At 50.2% G+C, this 19,051-nt stretch overlaps 3 protein-coding genes across 3 annotated transcripts; 2 read left to right on the top strand and 1 right to left on the bottom strand.

Annotated features, from left to right (window-relative positions):
• The first annotated feature begins 599 nt into the window (after positions 1–599).
• DEU56DRAFT_812012 (STE/STE20/PAKA protein kinase) lies at positions 600–3,648 on the top strand. The gene is made up of 6 exons (XM_041353583.1): positions 600–1,645; positions 1,696–2,192; positions 2,238–2,617; positions 2,665–2,817; positions 2,865–3,049; positions 3,098–3,648. The coding sequence occupies exons 1-6, from the start codon at positions 743–745 to the stop codon at positions 3,179–3,181; spliced, it is 2,202 nt and encodes a 733-aa protein (XP_041207008.1). The 5' UTR covers positions 600–742; the 3' UTR covers positions 3,182–3,648.
• Positions 3,649–13,494, bottom strand: DEU56DRAFT_812008 (uncharacterized protein). The gene is made up of 11 exons (XM_041353582.1): positions 12,156–13,494; positions 10,625–12,103; positions 9,712–10,571; positions 6,677–9,664; positions 6,244–6,619; positions 5,076–6,194; positions 4,805–5,022; positions 4,428–4,755; positions 4,191–4,381; positions 3,894–4,138; positions 3,649–3,836 (listed from the first exon to the last, which is right to left on the bottom strand). Exons 1-11 carry the CDS (start codon positions 13,461–13,463, stop codon positions 3,817–3,819), a joined length of 9,132 nt encoding a protein of 3,043 aa, XP_041207007.1. The 5' UTR covers positions 13,464–13,494; the 3' UTR covers positions 3,649–3,816.
• Positions 13,495–16,791: 3,297 nt separating this feature from the next.
• DEU56DRAFT_812004 (uncharacterized protein) lies at positions 16,792–19,015 on the top strand. The gene is made up of 2 exons (XM_041353581.1): positions 16,792–17,016; positions 17,071–19,015. Exon 2 carries the CDS (start codon positions 17,090–17,092, stop codon positions 18,899–18,901), a length of 1,812 nt encoding a protein of 603 aa, XP_041207006.1. The 5' UTR covers positions 16,792–17,016; positions 17,071–17,089; the 3' UTR covers positions 18,902–19,015.
• The last annotated feature ends 36 nt before the right edge of the window (positions 19,016–19,051 follow it).

Genomic DNA, 19,051 nt, shown 5'->3' with positions numbered 1-19,051 from the left:
ACCCAGCTCTGAGAGATCTTTTCTTTCGCTTGTCTCTTTCGCTTGTTCTTCCACTGCTTTGTTTTGAATAATGTTTGTTTTTCCGTTGATTTGGCACCGGAAATGAGGGTTTGGGTCGCAATTTTCACCGTCAGCTTTTACGGTATGCTCTCCGTTGGTGGTGCGGCAAGTCATGGAGGGTCATGGACGAATATTAGAACGAGAGAGGGGAAAAGAATGATGAGTCGAAGAAAGCCCCTGTCAACGTGAAGGACTCATCATATGTCCAGTCTAGGCAGTACCGGCGGGATGAATGGGTAAATCATTACTCCGTAAGCGCTCGTGGCGCTCGGTAGTACTTGGGGGTGGGCTTGTGCCTGCTTGTGCGCGACTGCGGATGCTTTTCAATGGACTCGGACCGTACAGGAGGGCCCCAAGAGGCCCCTTTGTCGTTAGCCAAGAATTGGCGTCGATTGACCCTGAGGGGTCCAAACTGGTTACCCTTGTCTGGTTGTTATGAAGGTGCAACGGAGTTGCCCTTTGTTACTCGTGGGAAACCTAATGATGAGTCATCAAAATATAGTGTAGGGCGTTGCTTGCATCGAGCAAGGGCCATTGACCCAACAGACTACTCAAGGACATCGTCTTGATCGACTTTGGCGATTTAAATTTGCGTCGTCTTGGTCGTCGTTCGCAGTGACGACGGAATTATTCACACTCTCTAGGTTGCCAACCATCAAAGCAGCAACGGTTACCAGCAGAGATGAGTGTCCATCGACACACACCATCGCAGCAACACAATTCACGCCGCCAAAGTAAAATCACCATTGAATATCACCGTCCTTCAAGAGAGAGCGTTCAAGAGTACTCGGATCTACTAGCAGACCCAGCTTTAACTGCTCAAGCTGCTGCTCAAGCCGCGACCTACAGTTACAAAGATCCTTATTCAAGTTCTTTGCCTTCCTTGACTCCTTCTCGCTCTGCACCACCACCACCACCCTCATTTCGTAGTAAAACTCCAGTCGACCCATCTTCACCAAGAATACGGAATAGCCTTCAGAAGAGAGGCAGGAAACACAGCCTTTCGACGAATTCGTCTCCAGATCCTTTCGCTGCAGCTCCAATCAAACAACCCATGTCTCCTCCTCCTCCTCGTCCAAGTAGGGCAAATACTGCCACTTTAAACGATATCTTTCCTGGCAATAGCACTATCGCAGCACGCCGTCTATCAGCACCAATCACAGATACTCCATACACTACAGAGCCCGTCGACATCCTTCCCGATCTACCCGCAATCACAAGTACACATTCTGGTACTCGCAGTCGTAGCGCCACGACTGTGAAGCTTAAAAAGGGTGGCATGCTAGGTGGCATGTTCGACTTTCTTGCTCCTTCCAAGCGTCCAGAAATAAGCACTCCTTACGATCCTGTTCACCTCACACACGTCGGTTTCAACTCTTCCACTGGCGAGTTCACAGGTCTCCCAAAGGAATGGCAACAGCTACTCCAAGAATCCGGTATCAGCAGGAGCGAACAAGAAAAGAACCCCCAGGCCGTTATGGAAATCGTCAAGTTCTATCAAGAAGGAAGGGGCGACGTATGGGACAAGATGGGTGCTGTAGGCGTGGACCAATCCACCAGCGTCAATGAAGGTTTCGTTAACCCGGTACGCCCTATGTTCTTTATCTCCGCTCATCTAACCTTCCCTCCTTCTAGCGCATTGCCCCTCCACCACCCAAAAAGCCCGTTACTTCTCCGTCGTCTACTCCCTATGCCCAGTCACCCGCCACAACCCCCATTCGTGCAGCACCGGCCCTCCCAGCAGCTTCACTTGACCGCAGCACATCCCAGCGAGCCCCTCCCAAACCATCTAAATCCCAGGACCTGGGACGCGCCAATACAACCATGGCCCGGGTCCGATCCCCCAGCATCGGTGCCAGTCAGACCGATCTCAGCGTCAAAGGTCAAAGAGACCGCGAACGGGAACGGGAACGTGAGCGCGAGCGTGAAAGAGATCGTGACCAACCCAAGCCTGCACCAGCACCTCCGCAGCCCCAAACCCTTGCAAAGCAAACCGGCATCGCTACTCCGCGTCGCCGGGAGAAGAAAGGTGGCGGTGATAAGGAAGATGATATCATCAAGCGGTTGCAGCAGATATGCACGGATGCGGACCCGACGAAGCTATACCGAAACCTTGTCAAGATCGGACAAGGGTGAGTGGCGTGCGTTCCATTCTTCCTCGTACTCAGCCATTTTAGGGCATCTGGAGGGGTGTACACAGCATACCAAGTAGGTACCAACCTATCCGTTGCGATCAAGCAAATGGACCTCGACAAACAACCCAAGAAAGATCTCATCATTAACGAGATCCTCGTCATGCGTGCTTCTCGACACCCGAATATTGTAAACTACATCGACTCGTTTCTGCACAAGAACGATCTTTGGGTCGTGATGGAGTACATGGAGGGGGGAAGCTTAACGGACGTCGTGACCGCCAACTTGATGACAGAGGGCCAGATTGCAGCTGTGAGCAGGGAGACATGCCAGGGACTGGAACACCTCCACCGCCATGGCGTTATTCATAGGGATATTAAGAGTGACAACGTATTGTTGAGTCTTGGGGGGGATATTAAACTCAGTGAGTGGCCTCTTACCTATGGCCGTGTGATATTGATGCCCCCGCAGCGGACTTCGGGTTCTGTGCGCAAATCTCAGACCCTGCGAGCTCGAAGCGCACGACGATGGTAGGCACTCCTTATTGGATGGCCCCGGAGGTGGTGACGAGGAAAGAGTACGGACCAAAGGTTGATATTTGGAGTTTGGGAATCATGGCCATCGGTATGCGTTCCGGCCGTCTCTTTCGTGCTTTTCTGAACAACACACAGAAATGATCGAAGGCGAACCCCCGTATCTCAACCAAAACCCCCTCAAAGCACTCTATCTCATCGCCACCAACGGAACACCTACGATCGCCAACCCTGAGGCGCTCTCGTCGGTGTTTAGCGATTATCTCGCAAAGACACTAGAGGTGGACGCTGAGAAACGCCCTACGGCAAGCGAGTTGTTGCAGGTGAGTGTCTCCTCGGTGCCTCGTGACCCACACCTCATTTTTTCGCAGCATCCGTTCTTCAAACTCTGCGAACCACTGCGCACGCTCGCACCCCTCATCAAAGCAGCACGAGAGATCGCTAAAAACAAGTGATCTCCATTCCACTCTTCTTTTCCTAGCTCAGACGGTAACCCACGCTACACCTTCTTGCTCCATGCCGAACCATCTACCTCTTGCATCTACCCGCCCACTGTAAACGCGCTCGCTGATACCAAATCCGTATACCGAGTTTTGTAATACATGCATGCATCCCCGGGTTTCTCCCCTCATCATACAACAATCGTGTCGTATTCAATCATCCATTCAGCTATAGTTGTAGACGAAAAATGCGCGCGTCGCGAAGAATTTTATCATTTTTGCTTGTTTCTTTTCTTGTTTTTCGCCCCTCCGTTTTTTAGCCCTTGTTTGTTTTTACCCTCGTGACTACCCCCATACCTATGCCTACGTGATGGTGACGACGACTGGACCTTTTGTGCTTGTCTTGCGCTCGTTCACGTTGGAATTTTTTTGTTCCATGTGTTGTTTGTTTGATGTAATCTCATGTCGTTTTGTCTGTCGTGTATGCACGATTGATTGATGTATAGAAATGAGAATGACTAGGGATACAGGATGGACATGCAGCACTGATGATGAAAACTTGTGTGTTCCGAGAAAGCGATATAAACATAAGTGAAGAATCATTCTAAAACGCCCTCGATCGACGTCTAATAATCAGGACTCATCGAAGTCTAGTAGTCGGGACTCCATCCTATCAAACGAGTCAGCGGTCAACTAGACCAGAAATCAGAATATGGCCAAAGCTCACCTTGGTAAATAGTCGCCAAGTTTACTATATCCGTAGCCTCCGCGATGAGTTCGTTGACCGTGTACTCCACACTCAACGCCTTGTCGAGCTTGCGTGCAACGCCAGCAAGCGCACGGTCAGCGGCTTCGTCTGCTGACCCGCTTTGTAAATCTAGTGCTATAGCACCGAAGCGGGACGCATCGCGGGCCACTCGGGGCTCAGCTGTACTGTCTTGGACTTTTTTAATCTTGAGCTCGCTCGCTGTCCTGTTGTGGGGGTCAGTCAATGTCGGAAGGGAGGAGGGAGAAGGAGACGTACCAAGAATGCAGCGGGTCATGTTTGAACACTTCAAGTACAGTGAGTATGACATCTGACCTGTCGCGTAGAACGCGGAGGGTTTCTTCTGCGCAACGCTGGAACACGCCTTGCGTCCCGCACTTCCCCATCCCGTCGACCATGTCGCGTGTCATTCGGAATGGCACTCGTTCTGGGATACGCAACAATTTACCCTGCGGGACGTGAATAGACGCCTCATCGGACACCATGCAAACGCACCTGATCGAACGCAATCCCTAAATCAATATGCACTACTTCTCCCGACCCATTATCGATCAAGATATTCGCCACATGGCGGTCCCCAAGCCCAAGAATGTGCCCCACGATGGAAGTGGTGGCGACGCTGCGAGTGTAGTTGAGACGCATGGCGAACCAGGTGATGGGGGTTTTATGTTTTTCGGTGAAGTAGTGCCTCATCACGGGCTGGCTTCGTCGGCATATTTGTTGGAAGACCAAGACCATCGCTTCGGCCTTTCCGCCGTGTTTTTCTCGTGTATGTTTTAGCGTTGCTGCGATGTGTGTGTGTTTCATGTCTTCGGGGCGGTACCTACGAGTACGTTAGTAGGAGTTTAGTAAAGACGGGAGGTAGAAGTTACTTCTGGTGAGCGTCTTGAAGCCAGGCTTGGAGGGTGACGGTATTTCCAACGAATTCGATGACTCCAGCTTGGGGAGCGAGAGGTAGGACTTTGTAATCGCGGACGTTAAGATTTCGCCTCCGAGTCTCTTTGTCGTATCGCAGTACCATGTTGCACAGGTGGAAAACTTGCTCCATGACAGCATCCTGTCGTAGATCGTCGTTGCCTTCGCCTTTGAACTGCAGAGATCGCTGGTGTCAGAACCCGTATGAATTTCATGAGGATAACGTACGAGCTGCCTGAACTTTTCCCCATTGCTACCATAGCAGACACTGATCTTCGGGACGTTGACACCCCCGGCTGTGATGAATGCTGCATCGTAGTGACTGATCCAGATACAGTCGTTGTATTTGAGGGTTGGATCAACAGCTGTACGGCAGGTCATTACAGGAACCTGGACGTCGCGCAGCTTCCGAATGAGCAAAGCATCGGGAATTTGTAGTGCGTTATCGGTTTTCTTTGTGGTGCGATCCTTGATGGGATACTTTGCCCATTGCAGAGAAGCATTACAGACCTGTTCGATAGATCGGACCCTCGCTGTATGTATGGGATCGCTGAGGAGCCTATCGAAGATGGCGCTCGCAGCTCCACCACGATCCGTCTGCGATGATGCGGGCTCAATTCGGGAGGAAGTCCTTCGCGCGCCCTGGGGTTGCTCTGGACGTAAGCAGAATACCTGGTACAGGCTATGGAAAGGGTGCTCTTGGCACATGCGCAAGACGAGCCCTTGGAGGTTCTGCTGATTCTTCGGGAGCTCTGTCGAGGATTTTGACATGCGAGCAGACAGCTGATGGGAGAGGAAGACAAACTTGCGGGAGGGCACGCGATCGAGAGCGGCTTGGAGCTTGTCTTGGATGTCATGGTCGTCGAAATTCGCGAACCAAAGGGATGAGAAGCGGATGGGACCATCGTCATCAAAACGATCAGAGGAAGCCAGACAACGAGAGTACATATCAAGAGCCAGCTCAAGGAACGCGTCTCGCGCTCCTGTATGGCTCGCATAGGCTTTCGAATCTTCAGCCAACACAATTCGCGCCTTTTTCTGTTCTTCAATCAATACCAAGTACTCGTTTGTTCCTTGTTGAGTTTTTTGCAGTTGGGTGTCTCTCTGCCTGACCTCTTGTTTCTTCCGCTCCTTGTAGATGTGCCAACGCATGGCGTCTGACGACTTCAGGATCGAATGATATTGTTGGTCTGCAAAAAGTGCACATTTGCGGAAAACAGTGGCACATGCGTGATCGCGAACGTCCGTCCGCTTCTCGGCTGCGATGGCGAGCTCGACGGCAGGATCAAAGAATCTGCTCTTGATGTCGGTTGGTTTTTCTAAGCATGCCTCGGCAATCCAGTCTCCCTGTCACAGATATGAATAGCCTACGCTATCACAGAAAAAAGAGGCGCACCAGTCGAGCCAACGACAGCGCCTTTTCTACTGCGCCGTCAGCACCAAGTTCCTGATCATTTACTAGGTCCTTGAGGTACTGCACTGCCAACTTTTGCTCCTTCTGGAGCCAGAGAACGTTGGCGAATTCACGAGCAACCTCGAAACTGGCATTTCTCTCGAGCCGCTGGGCTTTCACGATAGAATTCAGTGCAACCTGCAGTTGATTGGATTTCCGAGCGGCAATGGATAGGCGGACGAGGCACCGCTTCTCGAGGTCTAGAATTCCACGGACGAGCGGTGTAGCGAAACTGCCAATTTGCTTTCGTTCCTCTTTCTGCCTGACTGACCGTACCAATGAGATCCTCGTTGCAAGAATCTGTTCCAAATCGGTAAATCTGTCGCACATGAGAAACATCAACGAAAGCTAGATCACGTTCATTCTCAAAACTCACTCGATATCAGAATCAATTTCCTCGAGCCTAGGCAGATTGTGGGTATCTTCCGATTTGCTTGAAAGCTGCTGCTGCATAGAATCACTCCTCCACTGGGTAATCTGGCCAAGGCACATGATGTTACGAGCAACCTCGCGGATACCCGAAATGTTCTCAGTGCCAAGCTGCCGCAGGCGGGTCATTTCATCGTCAAGCGAGCTGCGAACAATGGCGTCGACTGCCCGCGGGTCCCGTTCCCTATACACTGCTCGCAGTGCCTGATAAAGTGTGGCTCCAGAACTATCTCCTGCATTGTCAGGCAAGTCCCAGGTTTCAGTACGCCAACCCAGCTGATAGCACATGGCAGACGACGAATTCCTCGTATCAAGGCCGATCTGGGATGTCTGGAGAGTGTTAATAGCAAGACGGTCGAAGCCGAAGGCATGGAAAGAACTGAGCAGACCGTCCGTATCGACTGCCTCAGGGCTTCCAGCCTCAAGGGCAGCACCATGGAAACGAAAGGCTTTCTCCCACTGCTTCTCATGATGAAACCGTTTGATGAGGAAATGGCGCAGATCAGCGGTCTTGATCCCGTAAAATCCATCGGGCTCGTCGATGTGGCTGTAAATTTCAAAAAGGAGGTGTTCTGTGCCTGCTGCATTGTCCATGTCCAAGGACTGGTACTCCGCTGCGAGTTCGAGGAATAGAAGAGCAGTCGTATACGCGCCGCATGTCACTGCACTTTTCGCAAGGAGCATGTAATCGATGTCGAGCCATTTATCGTGAGCCAGACAATCAGTGGAACCTTTCGGGCGAAAGGTGCGAAGGTGAAGTACGACATCGACAATAGACCTTAAGCAGGACAAATGGATATTATCCATGGCAAGCATGGCGCTGAAATACTGTGATAGACGAGTTCGCGAGGACACGCCCGTTGATTCTGGCTGATCAAGTTCGTTCTGCAGCAAAGTGTGAACCAATACGGGAAGCATATCGTCTGCGAAAGAAACATCTCGCTCCAAAAACGTTGAGAATTGTGCGTAAATTGGGTCCACGGCACTAAGCACATCGCTCAGCAAGATAGTGAGCTCGCTGATCCATTTCCAGAATTCAGACTCCAGATAACACTCGACCGTCGCCTGCAGCTCATCAATACTGCGGACACGCCGAGACCTCGCTTTGATTGGATATTGTTCGAGATAATTCAAAGCGGCTCTCGATTCAACAGGCCAAGATTGACGGAGGAGCGTGTCCAATGAGGAAGCTGATACAACGGATCGTAGGGTTGAGTAAGCGAGACTGACTTCCTGTGGCAAGGTCCCGTCTACCATAGCGAGCAGCGTTTCAATAATCGCCCGCTGAGGTGAAGATTCCATCTGTGATACATCCCGCTTTTTTGCATTGCGCCGGTGTCGTCCCCGCACCGTCTGCAAAAAGGGCTGTTCACTTCCGAAGCTGTAGATGTCACCATTATTCGCAATCAATAAAGAAGCGAATGCATCGACATCGTCAGGTTGGAGCTGGTCCCTGGGAGGAATGAAATCTTTTAGGCGCCAGAAATCTGTCTTGGCAAACTGCGCTCGATCATAGACGCGCCGCTCTGCGAGGTCTCGGAGCCGTCTGACGAGGCGAAACTTGTTGGATGCAATGCGATAGTCACTCAGTATCGACGAGAGATCATCCGCGGTGATGTCGTCATAAACTGACAACAGCTCAGATGAGGGCTGATGTGGCCAAGCTGACAAGGCTTTCATGACCTGTGGCCTGATTGTTTTTCTTCGGCAAAGCTCGAGAGCTTGCCTGTCGATCCAATGTAACAGGCCCTTGCCCATGTCCGCGATTTGAACGTCACCGGTGGCCAGTGAATAATCATGAGCCTGAGCGCACACTCGGATGAGCAAACCAGGAAACCTTAGATCCACTTGGTTCGTCGATGAATACTTGGTAAAGCCCCATTCGAGGAATGAGCGAGCCGCATGTACGAGGTCCGCCTGAGCGAGAAGAGATGTTGCTTCATGAATCAGAGTGTGGAGCAATGTAGGTTCGCAGAAGTCCTCATGACGGACTGCTACCAGAAGAGAAATGCCATTCAGCAGGCGGATCTGTTCATTGACTAACGGTGATCTCTGAACTTCGGAGAAAAGCTGGTGGAGGACATGATAGGATATGGCTTCGACGTGCTCGGGGACCGCGAGAGAAATGCACCAATTGAGAGCTCGCAAGACAGTGGATGAGCCGAACGCAGGAAGATTCGGGCTGTGGAGGTTGAAGTCATCCAAGGTTCTGTACTTGGACAGAGCCTTGAAAACCTGAGCAGAGGAGCTTGAATCATGTGCCTTGATGGCTTGCATGATCGCACCATCGACAGAGAAGTCCTGGTCACCTAGGGACCGAACCACTGCCGCTGCAATGCTCGCTGCATTTTTTTCTACACAACTGTTGAAACCCTGCTCTTGGTCAAGGTCGACACCCTTGTCCTGCAACATCTTTTTTAACTGCTCCGGTGGTGTATTACAATCGACTCTTCCACCATCCAACCAAAACACAAGTTGGAATCCGATGAGATCACCCAAGCATTCCTGCAAGCCGTCGGCAGCCGTCTTCTGATTGGCAGCGCAGTGGCTCAGGAATAGTCTACGGCCATGGTCAACCGCTTCTGAATTTCCACCGCCTGCCATGACATTAGTCGGAGTGAAAAGACGGAAGGTTGCTTCTGCGCATTCCCTTCGATTCTGGTAGCCAAGGAGCTGGGGAGAGAGACGAAGCACGTCCTGAGAAGCCTGTCGAATGGAGTATGCAATCTGCGAAGCGTAGGCTTCGAAGAGGTCTGACAATTTAGGGAGCCCAAGTCTCTCAGAAACGCCAGTCAGAGTCGCTTGGATGTGACGCGTGTAAAGCGGGCTATGAAAGGCCGCTTCTATCAAGTGCCAATAGGGTCCACGCCTCGCAGCCGAACTCACAACCATGATATTGCCGAGGCACAAAGTACGAGTGAGCATTTGCTCGTAACTGTCTGATTGTCAGTAGATTAGACGATGAAAGTAGTCAAGACTCACTTCGAGAGATCCTTTGTCAACCCCTCTTTGATGGCATTATACATGTCAAGGGAGTTCTGACCAGCAAAGCGAGCCAGGGTAAAGAGACGAGCACTGACGACTGCGGCCCGGAAGCGTACACGGATATCCTGATCCATGTTCAGCATAGGGATAATGGTGGAGGGTCGTTCTACGGGTTTCTTTTGGCAAACTGTTGGCCAAAAAGACTCGGAAGGATCCTGGGCGATATACCTGGAGAAAAATTGGGAAGCGAAGTCGCGCATTTTCCATGAAGTAAATTTCCTCTTTATCATGTTATGACTGAGCCAACCGCATAACTCGCGGATATGATCTCCGACATCAGTGTCCGCGATTGACTTCTGGACCCAAATGTGCGAAGTGGAGTCCAGTAAATCAACAGCCATAACCTGCAGATTAACATTGCGACCATGAGTGTGTGAGCCAAGAAGATCTTCGAATTTGTCAAGAAGCTCGTTGAGGACATCGATGCTAAGACTCAAAACCCGCCGTCGAACTGATCCTAGAACTGCGTTGCCTATCAAAAGTAACTTTTCTGCGGGACAATCGACTATGAGCTTTGTTAGCTCTTTGTCTCGCATAGCTTCTGCAGATGAAGATCGAAGAACAGGGGTCGTCGCAAGGAATGTGATACATAGGTCAGCAAGGTACTGGTTCGCAGCCGTGATGTCATCATGAGCAGCATCCTCTTGTGTCGGCGGTCCTGTGCGAGTTGTCCTAATAGCCCCAAATCCGTCCGCATCCAGAGCATGAACATCTTGCGCTCCTTTACGAAGTTGGCCTGTCATAGTGTGAAGTGATATCCGAAGGGCATCAGAAACTGCAGAGAAAGCATCTTGTATCTGAAGATCTGTCAATATATCGAACACTGGTATATGGCGCAACGAGAACCCACGTCTGCATTTGCCCAAAAGACACGCTGGAACAGTCGTCGAACTGTGTGAAGGTGATGTCTCTCAGAGAGATTCCGTTTCAGGCCCTTGAGAGTATGGGATCTAATGCCAGAACCAAGATCCGGGCCCAACATAGCTTCCCACTCTTCGTTCGTACTGCGTTCCTCTCCATTCATTACCAGAGGCTCCAGGGCGTGTAATATCAGCACGCGTTCATCTGCTGTCCAACGTGCATCCGTTAGGAGTGGTGCAAGAAGTGACATTACTCGAGCGGCGGATTGCAGAACGCGCCGATTACACCGCATTCCGTTCCATACGAGTAGGGCCTCGAACGCAAAGGCGGTCACAACAGCATCAAGTGATTGCCGGAGCTTTTCGGCAGTGGGGTGGGCGTTGGTTTCCTTGAACGTATCCCATTCGACAGCGAGAGATTCCATCGCTTTGAGCAGAGACGAAGACACTCGACGCTCGCGACCTCGAGGCTGAACCAGCTCGGAGTCGATAATCGACTCATCCTCATCATTGACAGAGCTGTGTGTAATTTCTTCGCCGCCCGAAGATACGGCGCCCTTGTGGAAGGAAGGGAGTCGAGCATCAAGCAGGAAATCGCGGATGACTTTGGTCTTCCGCTCTTCCTTCATGAGCTCAACGATCGCACAATCGGGAAGCAATATGCGACAAAGAAGATCGCTGCGCTTTGAGGTTCCACAGATGCTCTCTAGCAACCCGAGAATATCACCAATATTGTGAAGTGGCATCCGGGATTTTCCACTAGTATCCTTCACCGCCTGTCCTGCACCAATTCTCCAATTATCAAGAAGCCAGCTAAGAACCTTCTCCTCCAACTGCATTCTGTATAGCCTCACATCTTGGCTCGCAACACGCAAGCATTGCGCCAGGAACAAACACACAGAATCATATGGAAATGCAGGGCCCTGCAGATCCAGATCCTTCGCCAAGGTCTCGATTTCGATGAGAACTCGCTGAGATGTTAATAAGAGCTTGGAGTGGAGGATAAGTGTGTATGCGGTATGACATGCTGCCCTGCAAACTACAGGTACATTGGCTCTGCGCATGGCATGAGTCCACACAGGATCCCAGACAGCGGAGTCGCGGAGGACAGCTGCGGTCCGTACGGTGACTGATGGTGACTGGGTTGCACGAGAACTCTGAAGGCCATCTGACTGTGCAATTGCGGCGAAGCAAAGGAAAGTCCAGGATTGGATGATGGGATCATCAACGGAGACAAATTGCAGTAGGGTGCTCATTACATCCTGTTGGAGTGCAAAGTGGAGGCACGGCCAGTGCCGATCAATGAAAAATAGGAGAACTTGGAGATGATACGTCCGAACGCCGGAAGCGGTTGTCGACTGTATGGAATGAAGAAGAGATAAAATAGGGTCTTCACGCTTGACACGCTTTCCTAGGCTTCCTTCACCGTCCGGAGTGCCAACATGCGTTGACTCGGAGTGATCGAAAAGCTGCATTATAGAGGTCAATTTGCATAAAGTCAATCGGTGTATGAGGGCTCACCTTCTCCGCACAATCAGCTTGTAGCTCCATTAAAGCCCACGCGAGAGCTTGAGAAGAATCAAAATGCCATCCGGCCCTGAATGTGTGAGCGACAAACACCCCACGTCCGCAGTGTTCGGCGTCAGAAGGAAGAACCTCGAGCCTCAAGGAGTCGAGAGAGAGACTATCAAGACCCCGGCGATTCTCGGCCTCGCCACTCAGGAGGGTCCAAAGTTTGTACACTCCGTCAGCCCAAGCAAAAGACGGCCCGTCATGTGCAGCTGTTAAGAACGGGAATAGCGTTCTCAAAATGCCAACAAGACTTTCCTTCATGCGCTTGTTCTTGGTGCCCCACAGCCCGACTAGTTGGTTCCATGTTGAACGAGCGAAAGTTTCAACGTCCTTCGTCCGATTCAGGCAAAGATGAGACAATACTGGCTGCAGGGCAAGAAGGTAATCATGGTGAAGGGACGCGTCACTGGGATAGCGTTCCAAGAATCGTCGCATGCGGGTCAGGATAGCAGGTGATAGATCTGGCCCATCCTCTGATAGGAAGGGAGCTGTGGGAGCGCGGAACAGAAGGGCGAGTAGGGAAGCACATTCGACTTGCTCTAAGGAAACCGAATGGTGTGACCTTGTAGGACGCATACCGCTGGGAGCAGGCGTAGTAATGTGTTCCCTTGCCTTCCATTTGCGCTTTTGGGTTGATGTAGAGGGTTCATGATCCTCACCCTCGTCGGAGTCATCTTGGTACATGGCGGAAATTTCGGCCTGCATGCTCTCATCATTACTCTCCCCAGTATCGTTGTCGAGCTTTCTCTTTATCGGGTCGCCCAAAATGATGTTAAAAGCCAATTCAGCTATGCTGATCCAAGTGGCTGCATCAATGTGGTCCATGTGTGGCGTCCAGCTGAGAAGTATCTTGATGGTCTTAAGGTAGTCAAGAGTAAGTGGAGCGTACAGCTGCCCACGGTGAACCATCATCTGCAAGAGATGAGCCAGGAGGGGTGTGAGGATTTTGGTAGTGAGCCTGGAGATGCTTCTCTCCACTAGCCAACGAACGGCAGCGGCGGCATCCCCAAGTCTGCGCGAGGCAGCTGCACCTGTCGATGCACTCTTGCCTGACGCAGCTTTCTTGTCGCATTCTGCCTTTTCACTGGTGACTGCCGTGAAGAGGGCCTGATACACGACCAGCCAGGCGCGTCCATCCCCAAGATTGAGGACAGCATCATCGCGTGAGAAGGCTTCTTTGAGAGAAATTATTCCCTCTTGTCGTTCCTTGACTTTGGAGCTTCTCAGACGTTCGAGGACCGTCTTCAAGTTGGTCATTACAGCTCTGAGCTTAGTAGTGGAAGCACAAGCGATCATTGGTTTAGTGGCGATCACTGACATAGTATTTGGCTATGTTTGGTAGAAATGTCGAATATTATAAAAAGGCAATTTTTTCTTTTTCTCTTCATCATTAGGGCCTCTTTCTGCCCGGACAGTGCTTTTAATGCTTCCACCCTGTACCGGTTCTGGTGAAGAGCCCAGACGAACGGTCGTCTCTACGTCTAATCAACGTCGAGATGGGCAGTAGAGAAGTACAGGTTTCATCCTTCAGGAAGTCTGTCATGGTTATACTCTGCCCCACATTCCTTCTCAAAGGTTTAGTTTGAATCTTTCGATGCTACTTTATATCACTCGTGGATGTAGCAGAGCCCGCATCAGTGGAATAAACTGTTTCTGATAATCTATTCACTGGCATTCTGATATTCAGTACTCAGTACTCAGTTCCGACGAACACAGTATAGCCAGAGTCTACTATCTGTTGCTCGACAAGCGTGAACATAAAATTTACGTAATAAGCGCGTCGCACGTGATGGCGAATTTGGCCGCGGCGCTTGATCCGTGTTTCAACTGTTTGCTGAGGATCAGACGCGTCAAACATAACTTCTAGGACGATCACTTAACTTCGTGCACGGCTAATTTTTGACATCTTTATTGTGTTTGGCATAATCTGACGACGCTTTGATCAATATCTAGCCTCTGTCGCGGTTCTGAGATCTCCGCACTGCTCCGTGACAAGGTTGAAACGTTGACGGCCAACATGTCCAATGGAAGCCAATCAGCGCTTTCTGGATTGCGCACAATCAAACGCGACTGGTCGCAAAGCAGTTCTCAGTCTGAAGACCGTATTTCATGGCCAGCCACCCAGCCCACCCAATCCCATTCTTCGAAGCCACCTGGGGCTCAATCGCAGCGTCTGAAAGATATCCAACTTGCGCTTGATGCGCTCACAGGGAAGCAACCGCCTGGAGAGCGAGCGGAAATAAGCACGAAACAGATAGCGAACGGGACCAAACGATCACTCCCACCTGCTCCAAATCAGCCGCCGGCAAAGAAGCGTCAACTTCCATCCAGCTGGAATGACGACACGCTATCCTCCTCATCCAACTTCAAGTCTTCGAGCAGTTTTTCTTTACCTGCAGTAAAGTCGAAGCCATCGACCGTCGCTGCCTCGTCATCAAAGCCTGGCTCCAAACTTGCTGGAGTGTTCCTTAGTCAGGAACAGACTCAGATCCTTCGTCTCGTGGAAAGCGGGAGCAGCGTGTTTTACACCGGTAGTGCTGGTAAGTAGTATACAAATTCTCCTTTTGTTGATTTTGTCATATTCACGCCGATCAGGTACTGGGAAATCGGTCTTACTCCGAGAAATCATTCGGACATTGCAAAAGAAGTACGTCAAATCTCCCGATGCTATTGCCATTACTGCATCAACGGGTGAGGGCGCATATACTCGCTGTTTGATGTCCTCTGACATCATATGACTAGGAATTGCGGCATGTAACATCGGTGGCGTCACTATTCATTCATTTGCAGGCATTGGCATCGGAGAAGGATCTGCTGAAGAGCTTGTCATCAGAGTCCGCAAGAACAAGAAAGCTGCGTCGAGGTGGTTGCGGACAAAGGTCCTTATCGTCGATGAAGGTACGATCATTTAGCAAGTGCAGACTTCCACGTCACATATGTCATATCATTAGTTTCGATGTTGGACGGAGAACTCTTTGACAAGCTTGCACGAATTGGCAGTTTGATACGGAAGTCCCCAGAACCCTTTGGAGGAATTCAGGTTCGCCTCGCAGTCAAATTTCATTTAAACACCACTAAACAATTGTTAGGTCGTGGTCACTGGCGATTTCTTCCAACTACCCCCCGTCACGAAGGGTACTAGTCAGGTCAAATTTGCTTTTGAAGCTCAGCTCTGGAGCCAGACTATCAAGCGCACGTTCAATCTTACCAAAGTTTTCAGGCAAAAAGATCAGCGTAAGGAGGATATCTGTAACACTGCCTATATGCTGAGCATTCTTCAGAATTTGTTGATATGCTCAATGAAATGCGTTTCGGGCGGCTTTCGCAAGAATCTATTGCCCGGTTCAAGTCTTTGTCACGGTCCATTGTCTACGATGACGGTCTGGGAGCAACCGAGCTGTCAGTCCTCTGCTCAACCCAATGGCCGCATTAACTGATTCAATGCAGGTTCCCTCGTCGAGAGGACGTGGATAGATCAAACAGTGGCCGCATGTCTCATCTTGAAACCGAGCGAAAAGAGTACGATGCTTCGGACGGCGGGACGATTGCTGATCCAGGTCAACGCGAGAAGATGCTTGCCAATTTCATGGCGCCGAAGAAGCTTGTCCTCCGTGTTGGTGCCCAGGTCATGTTGATCAAAAACATGGACGAAATGCTCGTCAATGGCAGCATGGGCAAGATTATACGCTTTGCCGACCCAGCGTTGTACGGGAGCGATTATGACGATGTCGATGGCAACGGTAATGCAAGCAAGCCGAAGTCAGAAAGGAAAAAAACTGCGACGACGAAGGACATGTTCATGCCGGTCGTGGAATTTTCGGTGCCAAACAGAGGGCGCAGGGAAGCTCTAATTATACCTGAAAACTGGAAAGTCGAGTTACCTAGCGGAGAGATACAAGTGTCGAGGACACAGGTGCGGCGTTTGCTTATCTGATTGTGTCCCCGCAGCTCACTCTTGGTTATAGCTGCCCTTGATATTAGCTTGGGCAATGTCTATCCACAAATCGCAAGGGCAGACACTCGAGAGAGTCAAGGTAGATCTTGGCAGAGTGTTCGAAAAGGGTTCGTTCTGGTAGCCGATTCATGTCCTCGTTGAACTAACCACTCCCGTCCAGGACAAGCATATGTCGCACTATCTCGAGCAACATCCTTGGAAGGTTTGCAAGTTATGAACTTCGATCCCAAGAAGGCGAGGATCTCGTTCTTTCCATGTACGGCCATGCTCACACCCCCCTTCAGGTACAAGCACATCCCAAGGTCGTTGAGTGGAGCAAAACGCTCGAGACCATTTCTGCAGACTGAATCATTGACATTGTTTCTCTTGTACCATTATTGATGCTTTTATTTCACTACCACGTGCTTGGAGATGGACCACCAGAAGCCTACCTTATGGACGTATACATAGTTATGCTCATCAGTGCACTCATCGGATGTGTACTCGACAGTATTGCTGAGTTATCAGACTCGCCTAACCAGACTTCTACCTTGTAGTCAGTCACAACGCTCGAGTCTGTTGTCTATCCTCACCTTCGAAATTTAAGCAACGCTCATGCAAGAGACTTTAAGCTTGAAGCTTTGAAGACGGTCGAATAAATGAATCATTTCGTTCCCTGTCAAAGCTATTTATTATTATTGATTAATATTGATTATCTATTTATGTAGGTGGCCCATACCCTGTTCCCCAAACAGACCTTTACGTTCTGTCTAATACCCACTGGTACCCGTCTCTGAGTCCTTGACTCTGGAAATCAGCTTTTCGCTCCTAATTAAACAACCAGTCGGTGGTTCAGTACGCGGTCTCATTCTAGTAGTACGCGTCAGTTGAAGACCTAAATGTTTCAAAACTGATGAGTTCATTTCGAAGAGAATCAATCGCCTGCGATATGACGCTTTCCTGTCCAGAAGTAACCACATACAGTCCTGCCTCAACCTCGAAAGCTCAAGTAGAGATTGACGATGAAATCGTGGCGCTTGAGGAGAGAATGCGAGCTCTTCGGATACGCAGAAACAGTCTCTCTCCCATATCTTCACTCCCCCCAGAGATCCTTGGCGCCATTTTCGTCCATCATGTTCAGCAGACGCAGTTGCTTTATCAGGATAATCCTGAGGCCCCTGCTATTCTTTCATGGCTCAACGTTGGACATGTGTGTCGCCATTGGCGCGAGGTTACCCTCGGAACACCAGAGTTATGGTCTGCACCGTTTCTCAATTCTTCACAAGCCACGGAGGAAATGCTCGTGAGGTCCAAAATGGCTCCTTTGAAATTGAGAGCCGGTTCTCGATATCGTATGGACTGCGTCCAAATGGCGTTGATGCACATAGAGCGTTTGCAGGAGATCTCTCTCAACCTGTCCCCCGGTGGTAGCACGACGTATGTCACGCACCACTGCATTACGGAACTCCTCTACAAATTATTATCTTGTTCTGCTCCCAAACTACAATCGCTTGCTTTGGAAGTAGGGCATGGACAAACACCACGCATAGCAATTCCCACTTCTTTCCCCGCACCCAACCTTCGCAACCTTCAAATCAATCACTGTGATCTATCATGGGCATCTTCCTTCCTCACAGGACTCACTGTCCTTGATATCAAAAATCTATCACCTGAATGCCTTCCGACTTTAGACCAGTTGATCTCTGCGCTCCGTCGTATGCCTGCTCTGCACTCTCTTACACTAGAAGATGCTCTTCCGATTCTTCCCCCCCAAATGGTGTCACTCTCTCCTACATCTCGTGCCATGAACGTTAGACTTCCCCACTTGAAACGGTTGTGTTTGACGGCGAAAACATTGGAAGTGGCCAACGTGCTAGCTTGCATTGAATCAACAGCATCGGAAGTTCAACTCATATGCCGAGCATCTTCAGAAAATCCAAATCGAGAATGGAATTTGAGCATCCCCATCATCTCTCGTGTCTTGGAACGTTGCTTCAAAGGCAGTCCAGATAAGTCTCGACAAATCCCACGTTCCATGCAACTGTCCTCCCCTTTTGGCATCATTCGTTTGCATTATAGCACGATCCGGAACCCTCCCTCGTGGGGATTAACGTCTTATCTGGATCTGGATTTGTCGGCGGAGTGGTCTGTCATTCTTGATTTTTATTCTCCTGATGATGACGTGAGGAGGACAATCCTTTGCGACTTGCAGAGGATCGTTCCTCTTGGGAGTATTGAGGCCATGTACTTCGACTTTTTCTTCGCTTGGGATGGTTTCTGGACTGATATTCTTGGCCGCGGCGCTGCCCGTAATCTTTCATACATGCACTTGCGAGGGACAGACCCGGTTCTCGAAGAACTTCTTAAATCCCTGCGTTCACGGAAGCATAGTGTTTCGCGGCCCGTAGGCTGGTGTTCACAACAGGGACCCATTTTTTCCCCAGCACTCTCCCATCTTGTCCTTCACCACCTAGAGTTTGACTCCTCTAGCTCGAACTTGATTCGACCCTCTGATCTCCTTGATGTGCTCATCGATCGCGTCAACGGAGGTCAAGGGTTAGACCGCCTTGAGATTATTCAAACCTCGGGTATCTTCGCCCGTGACGTGCAGTTGCTGCGAGAGGTGGTGGCCGATGTGAGCTGGGATGAATATGAAAGTTCCGTCGAAACCTTCGACCTCGACTCGGATGTCTATGACATGGAAGAAGAAGAATATTACGACGACGATGATGATATTTACAGTGACGGATACTCTTCCTGAAAATCATGCTGGGTGCATTGCATCCATAGTTAGGATACAATTTTGTGGTGTCCGATTCTGCTTTCTGTTGTATATGATTGTCACATTATCATAGTCCTTTGGAATTTAAGCAACACTTTGATCAAGAGACTTGCCGGTGCGCGTTCCAAG

This window comes from Suillus clintonianus (assembly GCF_016758775.1).
Source record: "Suillus clintonianus strain FC179 chromosome Unknown DEU56scaffold_50, whole genome shotgun sequence".
Taxonomy (NCBI): domain Eukaryota; kingdom Fungi; phylum Basidiomycota; class Agaricomycetes; order Boletales; family Suillaceae; genus Suillus; species Suillus clintonianus.
Note: the sequence above shows the minus strand (reverse complement) of the source record. Positions and strands in the feature narration are given on the sequence as shown.